We start from the raw sequence: 27,348 nt of genomic DNA, 5'->3' as shown, positions 1-27,348 counted from the left end.
GTATTGTATTGTATTTCTTGTATAGTTATTCGGTTAGGAAGTCTCTGTTATATTGTAGTGTATCATTTGTACTGTGATTCTTTTTGCAAGTATAATAGTTATAATACAGATAATAGGCTTTGGACCCTAAACCAGTATCTGTGTATTTCCTATAGTTTTAAGTGTTCACTTGAGCGTCGGTGACGCTCAAGCAGCTTTGTAGTTAGGTTACACAAGGTTGCACTTACACCCTGTATTCACATTAAGGTATTCTGTGTATTTCATTGATAAAAGGTTTAGACATAAAGGTATAGCGTTGTGAGCGTCTGCGCCGCTGGTGATCTCCTCGTGGTCTCGAGCGTCCGCTACGCCATAGCGAATCATTACTCTAGTCATCACCAATAACGTGCTGTCCTGCGATCACTGGGCCGTGAGCGAACGTGACGCTTGAGCGTCTCGCCTACGGCTAAGCGATCGTTACGCAACTAGCGTACCCTTACGGTACTTCTTAAGTAAACAGCGTACTGTGTTCTTAGACTTCATTAAGGGTTGTTTATACGACAAAGGAATTTAACATTGTCAATTGGGGGACTCGTCCTGTCCTTCTCATATCTGCACTAGGTAGATCAGCAGACATTATCCCCCAGCAAAGGGTGGGAGGTTGTCTCGCAGTGCTGACGGGATAAGCGTCTGCTTCACTTAGATAAAGAGTGCTGAAGGAATCCGGGAACCGGAAGTAAGAACAAAACGCTTGTGTCTTTTAAAACTGTTTATTTCTCTTCTGTCTTGCGTATACACGCACGCATACATATATATCTGCATTTCTTTTTCAATTTCGTATATCACTATTCCTGTTTGCCAATTTTTATAGTTGATAGAAAGTACTAAAAGAGACTTGCTGTTATTTCATAGTTTAAGAATAGAGGTAATAGTTAAAAGTGTAGACAAACACACAGGTTTGCCTGGGAGATAAGGCAAAGCCAGTGGGGTACGCGGTAGATGATCAGGGATCGTTTACATTGATAAAAGAAATTGTGTTACGGTGGATCTTTTGTTTTGCGTACACGTGTCTCTAACAAAGACTAGCGTACGCAATCCAAAGGCAGACGCACGCAGCGTACATTACGCAACGTAGCGTCCGGTTACGCCCACGTAGCTCAAGTTGTGATAAGGCGATAAGTAACGCACAGCGGTAGATAACGCGACGCGGTAAATAACGCAAATCTATTTTTGGAAAATTTGAAATTTAGTTTAACAGATCCTGCTCCTAATTGGTAACACAGCTGGGCTAAAGAAAATTTATGCGCAGAAATAGATATAGAAACGAAAGTGTACATGTGTTGAGTGAGTGTGTTTTTATTACATAAGTTTATATAACTTAGAGGTTGAACCAAAAAGAAATCGGGTAGGACATACGTGTAAGTGACATATACGGTGGCTAAGGAGGCATCCTTGGTTAAATAAAATATGAGCATTAGAGTATAGCGGACCAGTATACAAGACCAGGAGGTCAGACCAGGAGGTCGTACAGAACAAGACCAGGAGGTCATAAGGAGACAAAGAAGGTCCGCTATAAAGGTACAAGAAGCACAACCCCGGGGGTTGGTGCTAAAACCCATATAGGCCATTGGAAGCTCTGGCTGAAGGAATCCGCAGCCGCAATTTTCGATTCCATTGATCTCTCAGTACATAACAGGTAGTGCTTATGTACTGAACGATTGTACCGCACGTAATTGTGTGCAGTAGTTAGTAATCTGACCTAATACCATTAGAGTAAAGTGGTCACAAACGCTATTTGTACATTCTGACGTGATTTGTGTAATTTTTTATTTTTAAAGGGAAGTTCGCTGGTCACTCAGGAACTATCTAACAACCCCACCTTTACTGGAAAGAGTAAGTGTCCTGCGGGTAACCCTCATATGTTCCAGTAAACAGAAGGTTTCTGGTAGGGCCCTGTATCGAGTACGCCAGCACCATATCGGTGTGATCAGGTCGTATTGGTCGAGGTGGGCGAGTGAGTGGGGTACTCGGTAAACCGCCACCGCCGGCCTATTTTGAATAATTTGGTTTGCTGTAAGGGTTCGCTGAAGACCGTGATATAAAGATCAAAGGAGTAGTAAGCAACACCTGCAGATTATGGGGGCCAATTGTTCAGGTAGGGGGCGATCAACCTCGGTTCGGGTTGATTCAGAGAACCGACCAGTCGGGTCGGCAAGGTACATCATGTGTGAAAAATACGGAAGTCACACAGAGGTTTTATGTGATGAATGGGAGAGAATGACTGTACAAGACAGGGAGAAATTCCCAAGAATAGGTAGCTTCAGTCCAGAAGTGTTACAAAATTTAAGGAGGAGGATATGTCTCATAAAATCAACAAAGAGACGAATTCAGCATCATGATTATTTACAGTTGTGGCAACAGGAAGGTGAGATACAGAGAGGCTTGGCTCTGGCGGCGGGATCTGGGGCAGTCAGGAAACTGATAGCCACAGCCCCGCCACCACCATACATAGCAGGAGAGAAGTTGATTACGGAGAGAAACGCACTGGGTTGTAAAACACAAACACTTAGTAACCCTGTAAATGTTAATGATGTTAACCAAGTAACTCATGCAAGTATTAACCCGTGCAAGTTGTACCCTGTTTTGAACTTTCCTCAGGAGTGTGATCAAGAAGACGATCCAGCAACAATTTCAGCTCTCTCTCTAGCGGCCACCATACCAGAGACCACAGTAGGCACAGCAACACCCACGAGATTAGCAAAGGCCCCTAGCGGAGGGATAGGTGAGGTCGTGTCAACGGGTAAGTACGGCACCATGCATTATACTGAAACAATTTCACCACAAGTTGTAGAATCTACACAGAATGAGGTTGTTAGAGTTAACCCTGTTAGAGTAATAGCAGTTCCCAATGGGAAAACAGATGTATCAGGAGCCACTCCCATAAGGAACATTGCCATGTACACTCCATTTTCCCGAATGGAATTAAGAACAATAGTGTCCGAATTTCCTGACCCCAGGAAAGACTTAGTTGCTAGCCAAAAATACATCAGGGATCTAGGTAACACTGTAGAACCCAACAACAAGGATTGGCAGATACTGCTAAGAGCTTGTTTACCTTCAAATGTCGACTCAGTTCAATTCTTAGCGGATTGTGGACTAGATAAAGATGTACCACTTTCAGATGTGTACAACAAAGATAACGTAAAAAGGATAAATTTACAGCTAAAGGAGTATTTCCCAGCCGTTGTTAAATGGAACAAAATATTCTCCATTAGACAAAAAGAGTCCGAAACGGCAACAGAATATTTTCATCGGGCACTATTAGAAATGGCAAAGTACACTGGAATAGAAGACATTAGGACCAACCCAAACCACCAAGAAGTAGCAGTATCTGTACTGATGGATGGTTTAAAGGAAACATTAAAGACTAGGGTTCAGACCACGCAACCATGTTGGCGAGGTCTGTCGGTGTCCACATTAAGAGAGGCTGCTATTGATCACGACAGAAACATCACTAGACACAGGGAGTCGCAAAGTGATAAGTTGATGTCAGTAAGTATACAGGCGCTGACCACAAGGCAGCCTGCGTATGTACCACCGAACCCTGTGGGTAAGTCAAGTGTAATAACATGTTTTTCTTGTAACAAACAGGGACACTATGCACGAGACTGTAGAACAAAGAGTGTACAAAGATCTTTTCAACCCCCTAGACAACGACACGACACACGACATTGGGAGCAGGGTCCACAGAGGCGGAGTTTTGAGCCACATACAGGGGAAACAAAAAGATACCCCCCGAACAGAGATTGGCATGCCTCTGGTAGTTCCCAGCTAACTCCCCCACAAGTAGTTGCTGCCAACGGGATTCAGGGAGGTCAGCATACCCAATAGGGGTGTGGCCATACCTGTAATCTGCAGCCAGTGAAATTGATTGCCAGTCTTGGAAATGAACCAGAGATTGCAATCGATGTAGCTGGTAAAACCTTAAACTTTCTTGTAGACACAGGGGCGGCCAAGTCAGTGATAAATTCGACAGTGGGCATGAGAACCACTGGTAGGACAGTTCCAGCCATGGGAGTAACAGGAGTAGTCCAGCACTACCCTGTTAGCAAACCAGCCGAGATTACAATAGGGCCTTTGCATACCAAGCATTCGTTTTTGCTAGCTGCATCGGCACCAACCAATCTCCTGGGAAGAGACTTACTATGTAAAATGGGTTGCGTCATTTATTGTACTCCTGAAGGTGTATTCTTGGACATTCCTGAGAATCACGCTCAGGAAGTACGAGACATGTTAGACTCCCCATCAAAATTAATGTCACATCCCATTATGACAAATAGGAATCCATCCCAAATAGAAGAGATGACATCTCAGATACCAGAGTCACTTTGGACAAAAGATGGACAGGACACTGGATTAATGGCAAACGTAGCTCCAGTAGTTGTACAAGTAAAAGATGGTAGGATAGCTCCAAAAATCCCACAGTATCCTCTGAAGCCAGAGGTGGAGTTAGGAGTTTTCCCAGTAATAGAGCGCTTGTTACAACAGGGCATTCTAGTAAGAACGTCCAGCACAGCAAATAGTCCCATCTTCCCTGTTAAAAAGAGTGGGGGGAGGGGTTACAGGCTAGTGCAGGATCTAAGGGGGATTAACAAAATAGTTGAGAGTCAGTTCCCCGTAGTGCCTAATCCAGCTGTCATCCTAATGCAAATTCCTCCCACTGCCAAATTTTTCACTGTTATTGACCTCTGCTCCGCATTCTTTTCGGTACCTCTGCACCCTGACAGACAATATTTGTTTGCATTCACATACAGAGGAGTCCAATACACGTGGACTCGGTTACCCCAAGGTTTCATAGACAGTCCAAGTATATTTTCTCAGGCTTTGCATGATTGTTTACAGTCTTTCCAACCGGAGAGTGGATCAGTATTGATACAGTATGTAGATGATTTACTACTGTGTTCAGATTCGCTGGAAGCTTCCCTGAAGGATACGAAACAGCTCCTGTTTCATCTTTCAGACACAGGACATAAGGTTTCCAAAGACAAGTTGCAATTATGCCAACCTAAGGTAAAATATTTGGGACACTGTCTAACACAAGGACTGAGACACCTGACCGCTGATAGAATCCAAGCCATTAGAGACATGACACTGCCACAAACCCAGCAACAGATCAGGACGTTTTTAGGAATGTGTGGGTATTGCCGTAATTGGATCCCAGGGTTTTCCATATTGGCGTTACCTTTGCAGGAAATGGTCTCCTCAAACAAACCTGATAGGATCTCGCATACAGACGAATCCGAAACAGCATTTGAGAGACTCAAACAGTGCCTAACGCAGGCGCCAGCACTAGGTATGCCAGACTATGGGAAACCCTTTGAACTATACGGAACAGAAAGTGCTCGTTGCGCAGCAGGTGTACTAACCCAAAAACACGGTGATGCCAGCAGGCCAGTTGCATACTACAGCGCTCAGCTAGACACGGTAGCGCGATCCCTTCCCACATGCCTGCGTAGCGTTGCGGCGATAGCATTGCTAGTGACAAAAAGCGAAGATGTCGTGCTAGGCCACAACCTCACAATCCATACACCACATGCAGTATCTGCCTTATTGAATTCTGCCCAAACCAGACACGTCTCATCAGCAAGGTTTACAAGATGGGAATTGGCATTAATGGCCCCAGTAAACATCACCATAAGGAGATGCAGCGCATTAAATCCTGCAACATTTCTCCCAGGTGTGCCTGGTCAGACACAAAGGGTGGAAGGTGAGAGTGATGGGGAAGGAGGATTTAATACAAAGGAAGATGCACATGATTGTATGGAATATTTGACCCAAAATTTTACCGCAAGGCCTGACATCAGTGACAATCCACTGGAAGATGCAGAACTCACGTTCTACACTGACGGTAGTTGTCATAGACAGTCAGACTCGGGAGACTTGTGTACTGGATACGCAGTCGTAGATGACCAAGACACCATAGAAGCGGAACCACTAGGTCCACCTCACTCAGCCCAGGTTGCTGAACTGGTCGCCCTAACCAGAGCATGTGAATTGGCTAAGGGTAAGTCAGCCAATATCTACACCGATTCTAGATACGCCTTCGGGGTAGTACATGATTTCGGAGCCCTATGGCGCCTCAGAAATTTCATGACGGCAGCTGGTACACCGATAGCGCATGCAGCTTATATAAAAAGGCTTCTAACAGCGATACAGGAACCCGACAGAGTGTCTGTTATCAAATGTAAAGCACATACATATAGTCAAGACCCAGTGTCACTTGGTAACAGCCGAGCAGACGAAGCAGCTAAGCTTGCAGCTGCTACCCCCATACAGACAGACACCACACAACTGATGGTATTTAATACCATCAACACACAGAAGTTGTGTGAGATGCAGAATTTGTGTTCCACACAGGAAAGAGCAGTCTGGAAGGCAAAGGGATATGGCCAGGAGTCCTCAGGGCTCTGGACGGATGGACATGGTAAACCAGTGGCCCCCAGAGCATATCTTCCATGTCTGGCTGAAGCAGCTCATGGGTTGACTCATCTAGGCAAGGAGGGGATGTGCAAATTGGTAAGAGCATACTGGTGCGCCCCAGGATTCTCCTCTCATGCGGGTAAAAGAGCAATGTCATGCCTTACCTGTCTGAGAAAGAATATTGGAAAAGCAATACCTACAGAACCATCCCATATCCCACCTGCCGGCGGCCCTTTCCAGGTAATACAAATTGACTTCATTCAATTACCCCCATGTCGAAATTTGAAATATGTACTTGTTTGTATAGATGTTTTCTCGAATTGGGTCGAAGCATTTCCAGCAGCTACAAATACCGCTATGTTTACAGCTAAGAAAATTGTGCAGGAATTTGTATGTAGATATGGTATCCCTAGAATAATCGAAAGTGATAGGGGTACCCATTTTACCGGTGATGTCTTTCAAGGAATGTGTAAATTAATGGGTATTGATAGCAAGCTGCACACTCCGTACCGTCCACAGGCGAGTGCGAAGGTCGAAAGAGTGAACAGCACTATTAAAAATAAATTGAGTAAAGTAATGGCAGAGACAGGATTGACGTGGCCAGAAGCTTTACCCATTGTTTTGTATAGCATCAGAACCACTCCCAGGTCCCCTCTTAACCTGTCCCCTTTTGAAATTCTGTTTGGTCGACAACCGCATGTCATGATTAACCCTCAGGATGATTTGAAATGTAACAATGAAGTAACTGTAAAATACTTGATTAACATGAGTAAGCAGTTGAGGAATCAAAATGATAATCTGAAGTTGGTGATTCCTGATTTACCAGATAGTAATTGTCATGACATTGAACCTGGGGATTATGTAATGATACGAAATTTTCTACGCTCAGGTTGTCTTATTGATAGATGGGAAGGACCATACCAGGTCTTATTGACTAGCACCACAGCATTGAAGGTTGCTGAGAGAGAGACTTGGGTCCATTCATCCCACTGCAAAAAGGTTGCTGATCCAGAGAAGTCCCGTGATAAGGAACAGGCGGTAGAGGTTGTATCACTGGAGTGTCTGTTCCAGGAGGACTGAGGCGGCACCTGAGCCTTGAAGACCGAAAGCAGTTGTCGACTCCCCAATCCCTTTTATTGTTTTTTTTCCACTTCCCATCCCCTCTCCCTTGAAATTTCTTTTTCCCCCTTCTCATTCTTCTCCATTTCCTCCTCAAAGATGGACTTGCCCCAGGAGACTGTGATCCGGATTTTGATGTTAACCATGATGTTGACCAGAGCAGTCTGTTCCGGCGAGAGTACCATAGAGGTCGAGAGAGGTTCTGGAATGGGTTCCGATTATGATGATGGAGGCGTAGTTTTCCAAGATCAACCAAACCAACAAGCAAAGGCGAGTATCAGAAAACGATCCGATAGAAGAAATTGTGATGGATTGTTAGCTGAAGAAAACTGTATCTGTAGGCTCTGTGACAATTTGATTGAGGATGGGTGCATAAAGAAATGCCAATCCAGTTTTAATATCCATATGGACCGGCATCCATTGAGTGACTATCACTCCTTAGTGGGTAACGTATTAAACCAAACAGATTGTTGGGTATGCTCTCAAGTACCTCAGGGTCATAGCAAATCAGGGCTAGTACCATTTCCTTTAACGTTAGGGGAGGTACTTGAGCTAAGTGGTGGGAGACCGGTGGACCGGAGGTTTAACATCTCCAGCCCTCCTAGTTTGAAGCTCCACCAATACCATGTGGATAGGTCCCTCTTATGTTTTAATATCTCCAATCGCCGTAAGCCGGGAAATTGGGAAGTGTCATGGAGCAACCTTACCATGACCTTTTCACACAGAGCAGATAGAATGCCTACAGATACAGAGCTTGTACGCCACATAGCCAGTAGAGGAAAATCTTTCCGGTATAGGTATACCTTAGGAAATAGGATTACGAGAGTTGGAGAAGTATCACCAGGATACTGTGCACATATCGTACAAACTGATACATGCATTAAGCAGATGGAAGAATTAGGGTCAGGAGAGTTCACCTGGAAGGTGTGTAATATGGTAATGTCCTTCTCTGTCCCATATGTTCTCCCCGATGATGCATATTTCATATGCGGGAGAAAGGCGTACAAGTGGCTTGCCCCAAACTCTGAAGGATTGTGTTATATTGGAAAAGTATTGCCTGAAGTGATGACTGTTACACATGACAAAATGAAGGACATACACCGTGGTGCCCAAGCTCCTTATACTCACACTCATTACGAGCACCGAGTTAAAAGACAACTGTCAGAAAGGTTAGAGCATCCGGCCTCTGATCTTATCCATGAATCCACCGGGATTCAGGTTCTGGTAGCGTTAGATCTCACTCGCACCGCTCGAGGAGTGATGAATTATAGATACATTTCCGCACTCGCCAATTTGTTAGATAATATCACTGAAATGTATGATGACACGTTCAGATACACTGGAAGAGAACTTCAAGCTTATAAAACAGAACTAGTTCAGCATAGGATGGTTCTTAATTATCTTACAGCAGTAACAGGCGGATATTGTGTTACATTGGCAACACAGTACGGCATAAAGTGTTGCACGTATATCACAAATAGCACCGAGGATCCGGTAGAGGTCATAGACCAAAAGATGGACGATATTCTCCAATTAAAATGGGAATTTCGCCGAAAACACAATCTCACCCTTGCCGCTGTAGGTAATGAACTGACTAGTTGGGTGTCATGGTTGAACCCGCGAAATTGGTTCTCCGGTTTAGGAGACTGGGCTCAAGGAGTCATAATGGATGTTGGAAAGTTTCTCCTATGTATCTTAGGTGTTGTTATATCTATTGGATTGATATTTAGATGCGGGCAGGCTTTAATGAGGTGCAAACAAAGTACAAAAGTGATGAGCTTGAGGAGTGAGGAAACTGTAATTAACCTGGATTTGATTTATGACCCAATGATAGAAACCAGGATGTGATGAAAAATGCGATTATACGGTCCGTTTCTTTCACCTGTTTTTCTGCTTTTCCCCAAGATACAAAGACCCCCTTGGACGAGGAAGTTGACGAGACGCTATACAGACAACAGACAAGCACCAAAGATGAAGTTTTGACCACTTGAGAAATGGACATTTGATGAACTTTGCCATGGATCCCCAGTTTCCCTAGTATTTTTAAACTCACGCTAGCCCAACATTTTTTGTAAATCTGATGGCACTGACAAAGCTATTTGCTCATGCCCAAGGAGCAATACAGCGCAAAGAAGACGACTCTCAACAGATACCGAACAAAACTTCAACAACAGATGTACATTTCCCTGACATAGAATACCCCCGCATTTACCGTAATTATGTCTTTTCTTCATTTCTACAACCCTCAGGTAATGACACACATAGTATAGGGAATACAGGCACAGATATCAGCAATCACATATTCCCCCATTCATGTATCATCAACTAAAATGTGCTCCCCATTTTGTTCAAAAGCCGAAAAGAGCTCGGTAAAGTTTGACAGCCCATCCACAGACCTGTACCACGGGATAAGAAGGAATTCAAATGTATACTTCGCAATACCTCGAAGCTTGATTTACCACACGTACGGCACGATGATACATGACCCTCCAAACATGGACTCATACACACATACTTCTGCTATCTCACTAGGTCATACCCTCTTCACACCTACTCCTCTCTTCTTCCTTACCCAACCATGGAAATGAATTAACCCCTGACTTATATTTTTCTCCTTTTTGAAATGTTTTGAAGGTGGCAGTTATTATTGACTGCCAAAGGGTGGACTGTCAAAGTCAGAAAAATATCCCCATACACTCTGCCATATTTGCACCGCACACTGGTCTGCGCTGCGCATGCGTACGCTCTCCCGTGAAGGCGCATACCCGAAATAGCGTGCACCCGCGGACGCACGGTATGCGTATTTATGGTAGAGTTTATGTAACCGTGGCGTGCGACTCATTCGTTACATATTTTCACAATTAATGTAGTTTGTAGACCATAGTCCCTTTGATAGATTCTGAAAGTTTGGTTAATATAGAATGTCCCTGAACGGAGGAATCCCTCTTTGTATTGTGCGAAGGGTCTAACAGGAATCATACAGCAGTGTTTGGTACCCATCGGAAGAGTATTTAATTAACAATATTCCGGTGTTGGTTTGGAGCGTATTAATCGCTCGTGCGGATAGTTATGGACATAAGAAGTTTATGTCCATTTCTATTATTTACGCATACTCAGGTATGCGGCGGGAAACCTAGTTTCCCACCCACCTGAGCTGTTTGAAATCGTCACAGCCCACCTGTATGAATCACCCTATGACCTTTTGTTATAATGCGAAGCCGAATTCCTGCGTCCAATGGACAATGAGGTTGTAGGGACCATTAGATTGCATTGTGTGAGTAGCATAAAAGACGGGCCTGTGGCATCCAGCTTTCACTTCTTATCAAACGGTTCTCATTGCTGATAATCGGGAAGCTGGATGTCCAGAGGCGCATGCGATCATACCCTTTGTGCGTAAGTTTTTCTCCGTAATCATATTGTCTTACTGTGAGCCAATCTCTCTCTCTCCGTCTCTCTCTCTCTCCCTTCTCTTTCTCTCGTATCTCCCATTGACTAGTATTGTATTGTATTAGATCAGCATAGTATTGTATTGTATTTCTTGTATAGTTATTCGGTTAGGAAGTCTCTGTTATATTGTAGTGTATCATTTGTACTGTGATTTTTTTTGCAAGTATAATAGTTATAATACAGATAATAGGCTTTGGACCCTAAACCAGTATCTGTGTATTTCCTATAGTTTTAAGTGTTCACTTGAGCGTCGGTGACGCTCAAGCAGCTTTGTAGTTAGTCAGGTTACACAAGGTTGCACTTACACCCTGTATTCACATTAAGGTATTCTGTGTATTTCATTGATAAAAGGTTTAGACATAAAGGTATAGCGTTGTGAGCGTCTGCGCCGCTGGTGATCTCCTCGTGGTCTCGAGCGTCCGCTACGCCATAGCGAATCATTACTCTAGTCATCACCAATAACGTGCTGTCCTGCGATCACTGGGCCGTGAGCGAACGTGACGCTTGAGCGTCTCGCCTACGGCTAAGCGATCGTTACGCAACTAGCGTACCCTTACGGTACTTCTTAAGTAAACAGCGTACTGTGTTCTTAGACTTCATTAAGGGTTGTTTATACGACAAAGGAATTTAACATTGTCAGCCGAGATCGACTTAACTGAGGCATTCCCAAACAGCGGTACACCGTCCCAGGGAAAAAAACTCCAGTTTCTCTCGGAGTCAGCCTCAGCATTCCCCCGGCCACAACTCCTGCAGTCGCACGGCAGCCTGCCGCAATGTTATAGAGAAGAATCAATATAAGAAACATCTCCTCTCTCTGTAGGGTAATTCTATCGGATGCCCTTCTGAATACAAACACTCCCCCATGTGCATGTAATGCAAATAACTCCAAAGCATAGAAATAAAATATCACTTAGCTTCCTGTGTACGATCCTTTGTGACAGGGCCCCGTGTCGACCAGGAGTTGACTTTCACAGTATTCTATCCGCAGCGGGAAAGGAATAAACATTCGGACTCCTTGAGAGGATGTGAGACTAACTCGTCACGGCCGACCTAGAGCTTTATCAACAGAGCGACCAGCAGATGAAAACGAATACTGTTACTTCAGCATTCATTAGAAATCATAATATGAATATACATATTGTAATACACATGTACACACATATCCTAACTATATATATAACTATATATGGGGCTACCTGTACCTACCTCACTCCAAAGATAAGAAATATTTTATTTTAGAATATTTTATTGTAGTTTTTAATTCATTTGTATTTTATAGTCCAGTTGTGTGCTTTTATTGTTGTCCCATTTTTTATGTATGTTTTTATGATTCTTTATATTAAATACAATTTTTTTACTATAGGCGCCTGATAATATTTTATTTTGATACAATAGTCGCTGTCTCTCTCCCCCCATATTTTACACATTTGTATCTCAGGGTTTACCACCCCTGGATTATTGAGGGACTCAGCTGACGCTCCATTATTAGCAATAGGGGAGTATCATTCAGGGCAGCCTGCTCAAATTAAAATTACATATCTGATCTACACCACATGTGGCGCAGTATTAATCACTATCTTTACACATATATATAGATATATATATATATATATAATATATATAAATAACGTACATATAAGCGGATTGTCCGGAACCGTCGGGTCCATAGTGATATTAATGTGTTCTGAATGTGTATGACCATGTACTGAAATGCCCCAGTTGTGGATCTAGCAGGAAACCTTATGGTCGACAGAAAACCTAGTATTCGTCGACAGCAGGGAGTAGTAACCAGGCAAAATAACATTCTTGCAACCCCGAGGGATCCGAGGGAAGTATACATATATAATTTTAATAACACTTCCTCACATGGAACCGTACCATACATATAAATATATATATACAGGTATAAGGCAGTTACAGCATGTTAATTTACACCCAGTAAGAACAGTTGGTGCCGACAGGGCCACCCACATACTACTGTGTCTCCCATACAGTGTTTACTTTTGACAAGCATACAACTAGCAACCTGCTGATACTGCATCTACCGAATCAAGTACCAACAGGCGTCGGCGATGCCGACAGTGATCTCCACAGCTGTTTGTGACAGAGCACTCACGCATGTCGACATATGTTGACTAAAAAACTATAGTAGGTATATCTGACAGGGAACACACAACGATATATGCACAACAATAATGATTACATGCCCATTATCTAAAATAGTGCTATATTTCCTTCTATATAGCACTAAAACACTGTGCCCCCGCCCCCTCGTTTGCACTATGTACATGCTTTTGGCGCTGAATCTTGTTGTGAGGGCTAAGCCCCGCCCCTTCTCGGCGCGCTTCAGCCACTCTATTAAAATAACTTTTTTATGCTGGCGGGGGTCCGTATACAGTGCCCACGCACTGTATACATGTTTTATCACACACAAAGAGGTTTATATTGCTGCCCAGGGCGCCCCCCCCTGCGCCCTGCACCCTTGCAAAGCCGTTGGTGTGTGGGAGCAATGGCGCGCAGCGCGGCCGCTGCTTTATACTGGCGGGGGTATCGTACACGGTGCCCGGGCACCGAATATGCATCTCTTGCCAGCAGATTTGACCCTCAGTAACTTGCTGCCCAGGGCGCTCCCCCCCAGCGCCCTGCACCCTGTGAGTGCCGTTGGTGTGTGGGAGCATGGAGCGCAGCGCGACCGCCGCGCTGTACCTCCGTTACTGCAGTCTTCTGCCGTCACTGAAGTCTTCTGTTCTTCACATACTCACCCGGCTTCTTTCTTCTGGCTTCTGCGAGGGGGGTGACGGCGCGGCTCCGGGAACAAGCAGCTAGGCGCACCAAGTGATCGAACCCTCTGGAGCTAATGGTGTCCAGTAGCCTAAGAAGCAGAGCCTTTAACTCACAGAAGTAGGTCTGACTTCTCTCCCCTCAGTCCCACGATGCAGGGAGCCTGCAGCCAGCAGGTCTCTCTGAAAATAAAAAAACCTAACAATAAAGTCTTTTAGAGAAATTCAGTAGAGCTCCCCTAGTGTGTGTCCAGTCACTCCTGGGCACAGAATCTAACTGAGGTCTGGAGGAGGGGCATAGAGGGAGGAGACAGTTCACACCCATTCAAAGTCTTATATTGTGCCCATGTCTCCTGCGGATCCCGTCTATACCCCATGGTCCTTACGGAGTCCCCAGCATCCTCTAGGACGTATGAGAAAGCTGATTGGTGAGCAACTTCTTGATTTGTCCACTTCACGCTTCGGAAAGTGTGATACACTTCCCCCTTATGCTGCTGCAATAAAGATTTATACAATTCAGGCTTGGAAGGTTTAAATGAAAAGCAATGGATTTGTAAACTAACTACAAAGCACTGGCATCCAAAAAGAAGCAAGTGGTGATGTTTATGCAGAATCTTCTCTGCTGTGAGACAATTACAGCTTTTCCCTGGGAACAGCTTGGAAGTGAGACTGTGTGAGTCAGGCAGCCAGTATGAGGAAAGGATGGGAGTGGGGTCTCCCTGCAGTACTCTATTGAGTCTGTGCTACACAGACACTGTACAACATCATATAATAGATTCAATATATAGAAATATACAGTATTAAGAAAACTTTTTATCAATTGGGGTCATTCCGAGTTGTTCGCTCGTTGCCGATTTTCTCTATATTGCGATTAGTCGCTTACTGCGCATGCGCAATGTTCGCAGAGTGCATGCGCTTAGTTATTTTACTCAAAAGTTAGGTATTTTACTCACGGCATTACAAGGATTTTTCTTCGTTCTGGTGATCGGAGTGTGATTGACAGGAAGTGGGTGTTTCTGGGCGGAAACTGGCCGTTTTATGGGTGTGTGTGAAAAACGCTGCCGTCTCTGGGAAAAACGCGGGAGTGGCTGGAGAAACGGGGGAGTGTCTGGGCGAACGCTGGGTGTGTTTGTGACGTCAAACCAGGAAAGAAACTGACTGAACTGATCGCAGTGGCAGAGTAAGTGTCGAGCTACTCAGAAACTGCTGAGAAATTTCTATTCGCAATTTTGCGAATCTTTCGTTCGCAATTCTGCTAAGCTAAGATAGACTCCCAGAGGGCGGCGGCTTAGCGTGTGCAATGCTGCTAAAAGCAGCTAGCGAGCGAACAACTCGGAATGAGGGCCATTGGTACAGGGAAACACCTGTGTAATAGATCTCAATTTGCTTTTGAAAACACCAGCATTACAATTGTTCAGGAGTGATATTATTTATGATTGTATTTCTCTTGTTTCAGGTAGAAGTGAATTCAATACTACAGCCATTACCATTCTCAAAGCAAGGCCTATGTATCCAGGACACAGGAGCAATGTATGTCATTAACACGCCAGCAGGCATCAGCATTAAGTGGACTCATGTTACTGGCATTATAGACATACAGTATGGCCTGCACTCCAATCTGTCCAGCAAGACAGAAGGGCTTTGTGGTAAGCAATACCTGAACAAATCAGTGCAATTTACATACGTCAGGTGCTACACAAAGGTATAAAACACAATAGATATACGTACCTAATACAATTAAGTGTTACTTTCACATGTAGCTGTATTCTGCTTCTGCTATTCTAATGATAGTTGGGTATATGATCTAAAACCAGGCGTGTAACGTACATACTGTAGATAACACATTGTGCACAGCAAAAAATTTATTTGTGAAATAATGATCTGCTAATGATATTGTATTATCCTGAGAATGATAACTGAAAGGATAACAAACTCAACTTAAGCAATATGTTATGTATTTCATATGATAAAAAACATTTTGGTAGGCAGTTTACTGACAAAGACAATACAGTGTTGTTCAGAGTCGGCACTAGGCACAGGCAAACTAGGCATATGCCGAGCGCAGTTGTAATGCCCAGGGGCACAAGCAGCTTATGCTGATTAAAATGATAAACAGCATGCCTATATTCTGAGTGTGACTGCGGCTGTATCTGCATATGAAATGCTACGTTACAGTGTATTCCTGTGCGCACTTTTCCTATTTAAAATACAGGTGGTAGGACCACCAACATGTGGACTGCTATAGGTGAGAGGTGATGGTGCTGGGAAAGGGGTGCAGGGTCAGAGATGGAACTAGCAGCTGTGCTAGGGGGCACCAGCCAAAATCTGGGCTAGGGCATATTGGTTAGGAGTGGACCCTAACCAATATGCCCTAAAGTGTTGTGCATATATTTTATTTCAAATATAAAATAGTTCTTTATCTGTACACTATAGTTACCTGACACCACCAGCCCTGCATCACAAAGCTTATCTAGAACAGTAGGACTCCTATTGGCTGGTGGAGATGTTATGGACACCCTTACCTTCTGTAGAGCATGGGGAGAGGGTGCTATCTTATGATTGGCCGTGCTGGGCTGTGCCTTCATAGCCCAGTAATAATTCTGACATGTAGAAATCTTTAGCATTTTACAGTGTTTAGCATGTATTATCCTAGCAATAAAATACAAGCATCATTATGTGTGGAGTGTCTTGCAGTTTTTTAATTTATATTTGTCAAGATGCTTTGGGTTAGGAATGGATTAGTGTCTTTTAAGCACTTCATAGGTTATAATCTCTTGCATGCCATTCTCTGTGGGCTATGGCCCTCATTCCGAGTTGTTCGCTCGTTCTTTTTCATCGCATCGCAGTGAAAATCCGCTTAGTACGCATGCGCAAAGTTCGCACTGCGACTGCGCCAAGTAACTTTACTATGAAGAAAGTATTTTTACTCACGGCTTTTTCTTCGCTCCGGCGATCGTAATGTGATTGACAGGAAATGGGTGTTACTGGGCGGAAACACGGCGTTTCAGGGGCGTGTGGCTGAAAACGCTACCGTTTCCGGAAAAAACGCAGGAGTGGCCGGAGAAACGGTGGGAGTGCCTGGGCGAACGCTGGGTGTGTTTGTGACGTCAACCAGGAACGACAAGCACTGAACTGATCGCACAGGCAGAGTAAGTCTGGAGCTACTCTGAAACTGCTAAGTAGTTAGTAATCGCAATATTGCGAATACATCGGTCGCAATTTTAAGAAGCTAAGATTCACTCCCAGTAGGCGGCGGCTTAGCGTGTGTAACTCTGCTAAATTCGCCTTGCGACCGATCAACTCGGAATGAGGGCCTATATTCAGGACTGCTGCGTTAGTGCAATTTGTATTTCCCTCTGTTTCTAGGAATATGTAATGGTGACCCAAGTGATGATTTAAAGATGCAAAACAGAACAATAATAACAAACAAAGAAGATATTGAAGCATTTATTAAAAGTTGGGAAATTGAGAAATCAATTGATGTTACCACAAGACGTCCAGTGAGAAACTGTACTGAAGATAACTGTACTTACTGCATGGAGCTACTGAATAGGAAAGTGTTTGCACCCTGTCACAGGAAGGTAGGTATCCCTATATGTGGAGCTCTTTCTGTACTGAAAATATTCTCACAATAATAGCAATCTACTGGGATCCAAATAGTACAGGCAATATTCTCACAATAATAGCGTTCTACTGGGATCCAAATAGTACAGGCAATATTCTCACAATAATAGCGTTCTACTGGGATCCAAATAGTACAGGCAATATTCTCACAATAATAGCGTTCTACTGGGATCCAAATAGTACAGGCAATATTCTCACAATAATAGCAATCTACTGGGATCCAAATAGTACAGGCAATATTCTCACAATAATAGCAATCTACTGGGATCCAAATAGTTCAGACTGGAGGAAGTCACTTAACAGAACTAAGAGTAGGAGATTACAGAAAACTGTAGAAGCTATGTTTAACATTATCATAGGTTGTCCATTACAGTATGTCAATATATTGAGCTTTATAGGCTCCACTGGACACTTTGGCCAAATGACCATTCCTCACTTGTCTGGGATGTGATATGCCGGGTACTTTACATTTATAAGAAATAATAAGGCCTGGAATATGAAACAGACTGGATTTTGTCTGGTCAATTTTCAGCAATACCCAGACATTATAGCAAAGAAGTTCCTACAGCCAGTTCTGGTGGATTTACTGTATCTCATTAATGTTGGGACACTTTCATCAATAAATTAATGAAAAAGTATGTCCCATTGTGTGTGTTCTGTTTTATTACTTTTTATTTTTATGAATTAAATAAACATCGGAATGCCTGCGCAGTCAATTTTTTCTTACGATACCGATCACGTGGGACCGCGCATCGCAAGCTGTGTACACACGGTGCGATATGCACTTAACTTTCCTTACGATTTTGACTATATATATACATGTTGCACCGTGTGTACACAGCTTGTGATGCGCGGTCCCACGTGATTGGTATCGTAAGAAAAAATTGACTGCGCAGGCAGTCCAACATTGATTATATCGGCGAATAGTCAGTGTCAGGCAAACATCACATTGCGCCGTGTGTACACAGCTTAAGGGCACATTTATGCACAAATACAGAAAATTCCAAAGCGTTCACAAACTTTCCAGCACCACTGCATTATAAAGAAAATAATGTAGTGATCCTTCCAGGCAGATTTTGTGCTTCCTTATAAAAAAGTCAAAGGGTTTCACAGTTGCAATAGCTAGTGGACAATTGTACCGTTAATCTGGAGCTTCATTGACCTGTTGATCTGTATTCTTCAAATGTACTCTTAAGGCATGTACAGTATGCTTAGCTAGATCTTAGTGTAGATAGTAATTATATTGTATGGTCTTCTCTCTGCATTCATGGACATAAGAAAGTCTAGATTCTGTATTAGAAGTTTTACTGTGCTTGGAAGCTTTTTGCAAGGATAGTTTCTGATATACTGTAAAGTGAAATTGCACTGTATGCTTGTAAAATCCTTTTATCTCTAACTAGGGCCACATTGAGCTGTATCTGAAAATTATGATGGGCTCACAGTGGGCAGTAGTGTTGCCAACATGGGTGTGCCCTGCATCATGGTGGGCATGGACAGTGCTTTTCTCCAGCCAATTCAGTGCCGCAGTACTCTTCTCTTTAACTTGGCAAAGCAGTCCCCCAAAATCAAGATTACTTTGATGGAATCAGGGCAGTTGAGAAGTAAAGTTATGTTACTGGAGTAAATCATGTTAACCAGTGATTGCACATTGCATCCTCAATGATAAATAAAGGCACCCATCCACTAGGCAGTTTTATCTCAGCAATGAGTTGGATCCATTTTTCCTACAATCTGGCCGGCAGCTTCCCGGGAGTCCTGAGTTTGCGATTTGCTACTTGAGTGTATTTTTTACATATGATTTATCTCATGTGATCTAACGTTATTAAACCTATTTCTGTGTAATTGAGATAAATATCATTGTCAACCCGTGTGATTTGCAATTGCGATGCGAGGCACACAGGAGCACGCCTCGCATCGTAATCGTACGAACAGGACATGCAATGTGACACTTTTCATGCAATCCGTCTCAATCGCATAAAAACAGGCAATATCGCACTAGTGAATGGGGGCCGTAACATACATTAGCAGGTAATATAATTTTATGCTTATTAACCACTTGCCTGGCATAGTTGCATCAGATGCGACCACACCAGGCTGGGCTTTTCCTGACATGGTTGCATCTGATGTGACCTGTCAGAAAGTCCACTGTCCGCTATCAGAGGGACCTCTGGTCCCTCTTCTTCCCTCCCTCCCCAATGCCTTCTGTGCTGATGATCATTGCTGATTGTCCTCTTACTTCCCTCCTTCATTAATCACAGTGTAGCTGAGATGGTATATGTGCTGCACTTCTCTTCCTCATCATCGTCGTCCATCCTCCTTCATCTTCCATTCTCCTCTTCTCCTCTGTTCTCCTACTCCTCAATGAATCACAGTGCAGTTGCATTTGGTGCATGCTCAGTCTTCAAACAAACATTAGATGCAGTTGCAATCAGACTTGTGTGTTACTCCGAATAATCAGATCCTATATATATATATATATTCACATTTTATACTATTACTTGTATAACACTGGACTTCATATCTTTAATTCTGAAATTGGCAGCAAATACCCTGAACCACTTGGCCCATCTAGTCTGCCCATGGACACACTTACACAGTAGGGTTAATTTTTTCTCTCTCAAGCCAATTAACCTACTACAGGTTGAGTATCCCATATCCAAATATTCCGAAATACGGAATATTCCGAAATACGGACTTTTTTGAGTGAGAGTGAGATAGTGAAACCTTTGTTTTTTGATGGCTCACTGTACACAAACTTTGTTTAATACACAAAGTTATTAAAAATATTGTATTAAATGACCTCCAGGCTGTGTGTATAAGGTGTATATGAAACATAAATGATTTGTGTGAATGTACACACACTTTGTTTAATGCACAAAGTTATAAAAAATATTGGCTAAAATGACCTTCAGGCTGTGTGTATAAGGTGTATATGTAACATAAATGCCTTCTGTGCTTAGATTTAGGTCCCATCACCATGATATCTCATTATGGTACGCAATTAGTCCAAAATACGGAAAAATCCCATATCCAAAATTCCTCTGGTCCCAAGCATTTTGGATAAGGGAGACTCAACCTGTAGTATATTTTTGGATTGTGGGAGGAAACCGCAGTACATGGAGGAGACCCACACATGCATTGGGAGAATATACAAACGCCACACAATTAGGGCCATGGGGGGAATCGAACACAGGCTTAGTGCTGTGAGGCAGTAATGCTAACCATTACACCATCTGTACAGCTCCAATGGCACTGAACAGCAGCCAAAATACAAAAATAGTTTCCAAATTACTTGTTGGCTACGTGAAAGGGAATAATACACATCTGCCGATACTGTGCCCTTATTACACCCTACTGGGGAAAGAGCATCAATGAAATCTCTGCATTAACATATCTAAAGGCAAGTATAAGAAGTTATTCTGCAAATATTGTCAGCATTGCTAAAGTGGTAAACCCAAAGTATTATCAATTAAATAACACACCTGTTGTAGTGTAGTGGTTATCTAAAATCAGTTTCACAATGCAGATGGAGAATGCTGGGAATTCAGGTTTCAGAAGTATACCAGGAGCTTTTAGTATCTCAGTTATGTTGTAGAATAGCAAGCCTGATAACATTACTAGCTGCAACTGATGTGTGCGTGGTTTCGTGACATAACAAGAATAGGCTGCACTCCAATACTCCCCTTCCTTTCCGAGCCCTATCATATAATATATATATTGCCTCACCCCACCGCACGTCACTGATATACATATTGTTAAGTTTGATTAACTTTCAGGAAAAAGCCGTACGTTAATACACCGGAGATCGGGCCGCTGCGGCCGCTAAGTGTGTGCGATAAACCTCTATGAATGCGTACACGTTGCTTAAGCACACCGACACGTTGTGAGCACAATGTAGCTACACGTGTGGCTGAATACACTTTAAACCCCTAACAAGAATGGAATGCGACACCAATTGTATATGTTATGTTGTGGTCCAACGCAGCAACAAATATTTACTTAAAAGGGGATACAACAGAAATACAACAATAATACAAAAGAACAGCTACAACCAAGAGTACATACATTTGTTCGCCTGCGCCACCCGGATCCGGTCCTCAGTCAGTCTAGCAAGATGACCTTCAGAGAATTAGACTGGGACCGGCCAGGAGGCTTGGCTTTTATACACTTGTCCAAAACATAATACAAAGGAAACGGTAAGCTCTTCTTTCGTAGGTCAAAGGGCTGGTCATTTACAGTACATGAGGGGTCATAGGTCGGTTTGAATAGGTGGGCGATGCTTGGTCCAGGTGTACTTGCAGGTGTCCTCCACTGGGTTCCCGTCGAATATTAGGAGTACAGTAATTACAGTGAGATATTAATATTGTATTCCTGCATATAGTTATGCGCAGGAGCATGCTATATTCTGCAAACTGCAATCGGAATGTAGCCCTTAAAATACTTTACATCTGGATACCAAACACTATGTCCTAACCTAATTCTGTCCCCTCACATCCTGCAAAGTTGAATATCTCCATTGTTCCATTTCTGAAGTAAATGTAACCTGCTGGTGTGGTGCGTGTAGACTATGTGTAAATTATGCACTATGTGAATAAAATATCAGATATGTTTTTGTGGCTTTTCTATGCGAATGCGTATGCTACCGTATTTACTCATACCACACGCTAATACGCAGGGCTTCGCGAGCCAATGAACGCAGCGTGCGGGTATGCGCACGCACGGCAGTACAAGCACACGCACGGAGGCCACTCTGTGTGGTGTTTGCACGTGATGCATGTTGGTATAATATTTTCGACTTCGACAATATATATAAACCTTATGGCAAGGCTGGATATCAATTTAAAGTTCACCAAATGTAGGACTAATGTTGTGAAAAATGTAAAAACAGAATTTATTGTACAAACAAATGACATAAATTAAGTAATGTTGCAATGGAAATAGATTCTACCAGTGCAGTGCAAGGCTTGACAAAGGGACCTGGAGTCCCGAAACGCGTAGGCATTATCCTGTTGTGCCATTACGGATTACTGGACTTTCTGGACGCTGGTATTGCTTTGGGAAACAATCACTGGGAGCCAATGCAGGGTATTTCCTGGGGTACTCTGCATTACAATATCTGCGGCTCCTTCTACCTGCACTGGTAGGATCTATTTCTATTGCAACATTACTTGATTTATGTCATTTGTTTGTACAATAAATTCTGTTTTTAAATTTTTCACAACATTAGTCCTACATTTGGTGAACTTCAGATTGATATCCAGCCTTGCCATAAGGTTTATCATATCCTCATGACCATTTTAAAGCAAGGATCAGCGCCTATAGGGAGAATCCACTTTTTCTTTTACTCACATCCTGGTTGGGAGCTTATTTGGGGAACTCCTGTATTCTCCTAGGCTGCTAAGAGATCCGTTACAGCGCAGTCATTCACCTCATACCCCTTTCCTTTTTGGAACTGCTTCTAAATATATGTCAAATAGATACATTAATTTAAAACATTGATGAAAATGTAAAATATTATTTTTATTCTTATTTTTTATTTTTAAGGTGCTACAAAGTGTCTGCAGTACCGTTTAGGGAATCTACATAGTAACAGTGTAACTTAAGCAATAAACAGACTAGACAGGTTGAGGACAGGGGTCTAGTGTAGGGCAACTCATTGTATCTTGATTGTATCTTGAAGGGCATGCAGTCGAAAGGAGGGGAGGTAATTAGTAACTCCATGAACCTTAAGGGTGAGCACAATGCCATTTAGGGACGGGCAATCTGTGCAACTGCACAGAGCTCTTCCCAGTGTGACCTGTGGTAACCCTAGCTGGGATTCCTCCGGACTGCACTTTCCAGGAATTCAGCTGGAGGTCCACGAGTTTGACATGCCTGGTCTATGGCATATTTGTTGTATAAAAATACATACATTTATTATTTTGCGCTCCACAGCTACCCTATTGTTGTCTTGCTGTCCATGAAAATAGATTATATGCAGGAGTGCATGATGGATTAAATAGATTAAAGGGGCTATTCAATTAGCCCTGAAGGCAACCCAGAGGCTTCAGTTAATGGGGATTTTGTTTTTTGCGCATGAGCAGGCGTGAAAAGAAATCCCTGATAAAATAGCCTGTTTTTGGGCAACCATGTTAACACATGGGTCAGGGAACGTATCCTGGATTCTATGGGTTAACGCTTTGTTAACAGTCAATTTACCAGGCAAGAAAAAGTGTCTCTAATTGAATAATCCTGAGTGTTAATGCCCAAAGCTACAACCTTTTTTCACACCTGTTAAATTATCACGGCTAATTGAATTCTCCCCTATGGGGGTCATTCCGAGTTGTTCGCTCGTTGACGATTTTCGCAACGGAGCGATTAAGGCAAAAATGCGCATGCGCATGGTACGCAGTGCGCATGCGGTAAGTATTTTAGCACAAAACTTAGTAGATTTACTCACGCCCGAACTAAGAATTTTCATCGTTGAAGTGATTGGAGTGTGATTGACAGGAAGTGGGTGTTTCTGGGCGGAAACTGACCGTTTTCTGGGAGTGTGCGGAAAAACGCAGGCGTGCCAGGAAAAAACGCGTGAGTGTCTGGAGAAACGGGGGAGTGGCTGGCCGAACGCAGGGCGTGTTTGTGACGTCAAACCAGGAACGAAACGGGCTGAGCTGATCGCAGTGTAGGAGTAAGTCTCAAGCTACTCAGAAACTGCTAAGAATTTTCTATTCGCAATTCTGCTAATCTTTCGTTTGCAATTCTGCTATGCTAAGATACACTCCCAGAGGGCGGCGGCCTAGCATGTGCAATGCTGCTAAAATCTGCTAGCGAGCGAACAACTCGGAATGACCCCCTATGTCACTTGTGAGCATTATCAAAATGTTGTATATCCCATTCTCCACTGAGCTGTATGTATTTAAAGTGGTGCTTTGATAAGAATCTTCTATCGTCTGTATGTGCCTTACAGTACTAACACATCTGTCAGTGCACTCACTGCTGTACGAATGTATGACGCACATGAGTTGGCCAATCTGAAATACTATAACTCTGACCTATAATGTAACCTTTACAATGTTGATGCTACAATGGGGTTAGAGGCTATCAGACTGTATGGTAAATATACTGTAACTCTTTCATTAAGTGTCTTCTATATACATTCTCATAGGACCAAATTAGGGATTTTCATGGGGTTCTTTGTAGTCTTTAGTTTTAATGAAAAATTCAGCATGAGGAATGATCTACAGTGAACGATACTAGTTAGTTTTTCCAGCAGCAATGTAGCCTGTGAAACGTATGCAGTCACTTAAATTGAACTTGTATATATATTGGGCCTGATTCTTAATTTAATGCAAGTCCAATGCGGACAGATCACACAGATACAGTATCTGCATACCGCACATTTACAATAGAAAGCAATTGCAGGCTGTACATGTGCTGTATCATGCACGTATACAGGAACATAGTGTAAAAGTGTGCATGGTGTGATCCATCCATTGATGGATGATTCTTTCCTCAAGTTCCTGGTGATTCACTATAGATCACTATTGAGGCGATTGATTCACTAATTCACTATAGATCGCTATTGAGGCTGAGATAGCGATATCACAAATCTACTATTGCTAAAAATCGTATGTGAAGAGTGTCACGCTTGGCTTGAGTTGGGAATCTGATGACTGATAATTGACTGAGGGAGCAGCTATCGGCAAAGGAAGGAAACGAGGTGGCTGAATGTAGTTCTTACTCATAGATTGAAGACATAGGCCCAAAGATGTAGTAGCTTTACTGAGACCTCAATCAAACACAACGGCTAGGAGATAAGTCTGATTGCATTATGAAAGACGAAATGTTCGTGACTTGTAAATGATACTGAAGAATACTGGATGAAGAGATGACTTGTGATTTGTTAATGATGCTGAAGAACTCTGAATAAGAGATGACTTGTGATTTGTAAACGATGCTGAAGAACACTGAATGAAGATATGACTTGTGATTGGTAAACAATGCTGTAGAACACTGAATGAAAAGTTGACTTGTGATTTGTAAACAATGCTGTAGAACTCTGAATGAAGAGATGACTTGTGATTTGTAAACGATGCTGAAGAACACTGAATGAAGAGACGACTTGTAGAACGATGTTGTAGTGAGGATCGCTGTGAGCACCGTCAGAAAACGGAGACCCTCTACCAGATAGAGGACCCAGCGGTTAAACCGCTAAAGCAGGTGGACTGGGAGCAAAGGACTGCAATAACAGAACTGCCCACCGGGCGGCCACAACAGAACCAGGATACCAGGGGTTAACCTGGGAGCACAGAGCTTAAGCACCTTACAGCAGCAAGTAACTTGAAGCACTGGCACCATGACTAAGCATCAACCCCTTTTTATAAGGGATGACTGCACCGGAATGGCTGGATGCGAACTGGGATACCTATTGGCTTGGCTTGGTCTCCAACATGGCGGCTCCCTGCACAGATGGTACACATGTGGAATCAGCACACAGCCACTGCCTCAGGCCTCAGCCTCCCAGACGCCACAGTCCAGCAGCAGAACACTTGGAAACAGACACTTCCGGTTGCCATGTGCCGCTCCCCAGGACCCGGACCCCGGCCTCCAGATACCCGGCAGCCGCACCGGAGGACCTTGCTGCCGCAGCTCTTATCCGCCGCAGCCAGACCACCCAGCTAACAGGAATGCCGCAGGAACCAGAACCAGAGATAAGACTCCGGATACTGACAAAGAGCTGCCCAGAAAGGATAATAAATGCCCACTGATGCATTCACAAATCTGCATATGCATTAGCAGAATCCCAATACATACGGAAAAAATTATTACCATCAACATTTGCAGCTGACCCCAGCATACTCCAATCAATAAGAATGCAGTTGCACCAGGAGCCATGTTTTTGAATGCAGCACTAGCAGATGATGTGAGATCCATGCCCAAAAATGGTCATGACACGCCTGCATTTTCCCAACCACTCCCCACAAATGCCATGTTACCACCTACAAACGGTCACTTCCTGTCAATCAGAATGCGTTCACTTTACAATTAGGCTGCATACACAGTACGATCGCATTTTACCCTTCACGCACGCGCAATGCATTCACAACACATGCGCAGTCTGACGATAACTGCTCACTGCGTGCAATCTCACATTTGCAAACGGTAATGAATCAAGCCCTCAGTCCAGTGTTTTGCAGTGGCAATAACTTATCAGCCTCGTTGGTTTTGTATCTTTAAAACATCAGGCAGACCTGCTGTAAACTCGCTGATGCCATCTCCCAAGCTATTTCATTTCCTCCGTAGGCTCTTGTACATGGTAAAATGTTTATATATATATATATATATATATATACACACACACTATATATATCCTGTTGTGTTAAGCTTTCAGCTGTTGTATAATTTTTTGTTAAATATGATTTATAATAGAAGAACTGTGAATGTACTTACTAATCTAAGGGTGCATACACACGGTGAGATTAGGGCTAAGCCCGATTCTCACTATGTGACGGGGGCTAGGTCTGCATCGCAAGCACATAATGACTCTGATTGCGATACTGACTATGTGCGATTTTGGCTAAGTGTCAATTTTGACTATCTTTTCTATGAGATAGTCAAAATTTACTTGCCTGCACAGTCTATCTATGCTTGCGATGCCGACCGCGCGGGACCGCGCATCGGCATCGAATCGGGATCGCAAGGTGACTTTCACCTTGCGATCTGCAATAACTTTTCTTACGATTTTGACTATTTAACTCATGTTATGGGAACTAATCTTAAGTGATGTGATGGTATTTTGTTATACAATACACTAACTACTAAGGACATACTTAAAGAGCAAACAGTAATAAAGTATTTTAGATTATACTGTTTATAAACAGTAAATTCTCATTTTAACTAGACTTACTTCAGGTTGGCAACTATTTTTTTGTAAAATGGA

The 27,348-nt window shown here is 43.1% G+C and overlaps 1 protein-coding gene across 4 annotated transcripts in view; it reads left to right on the top strand.

The window, feature by feature from the left end:
- OTOGL (otogelin like) overlaps nucleotides 1-27,348 on the top strand; it is a 280,245-nt gene that overhangs the window by 170,259 nt on the left and 82,638 nt on the right. For all 4 annotated transcript variants that reach the window (XM_063927720.1, XM_063927722.1, XM_063927721.1 and 1 more), the window contains exons 41-42: nucleotides 15,262-15,451; nucleotides 17,172-17,386. In XM_063927720.1, the coding sequence (XP_063783790.1) occupies nucleotides 15,262-15,451; nucleotides 17,172-17,386 (405 nt within the window). The remainder of the gene's footprint in view (nucleotides 1-15,261; nucleotides 15,452-17,171; nucleotides 17,387-27,348) is intronic.

Source organism: Pseudophryne corroboree, chromosome 6 (assembly GCF_028390025.1).
Source record: "Pseudophryne corroboree isolate aPseCor3 chromosome 6, aPseCor3.hap2, whole genome shotgun sequence".
In the NCBI taxonomy this organism is placed as follows: Eukaryota; Metazoa; Chordata; class Amphibia; order Anura; family Myobatrachidae; genus Pseudophryne; species Pseudophryne corroboree.
Note: the sequence above shows the minus strand (reverse complement) of the source record. Positions and strands in the feature narration are given on the sequence as shown.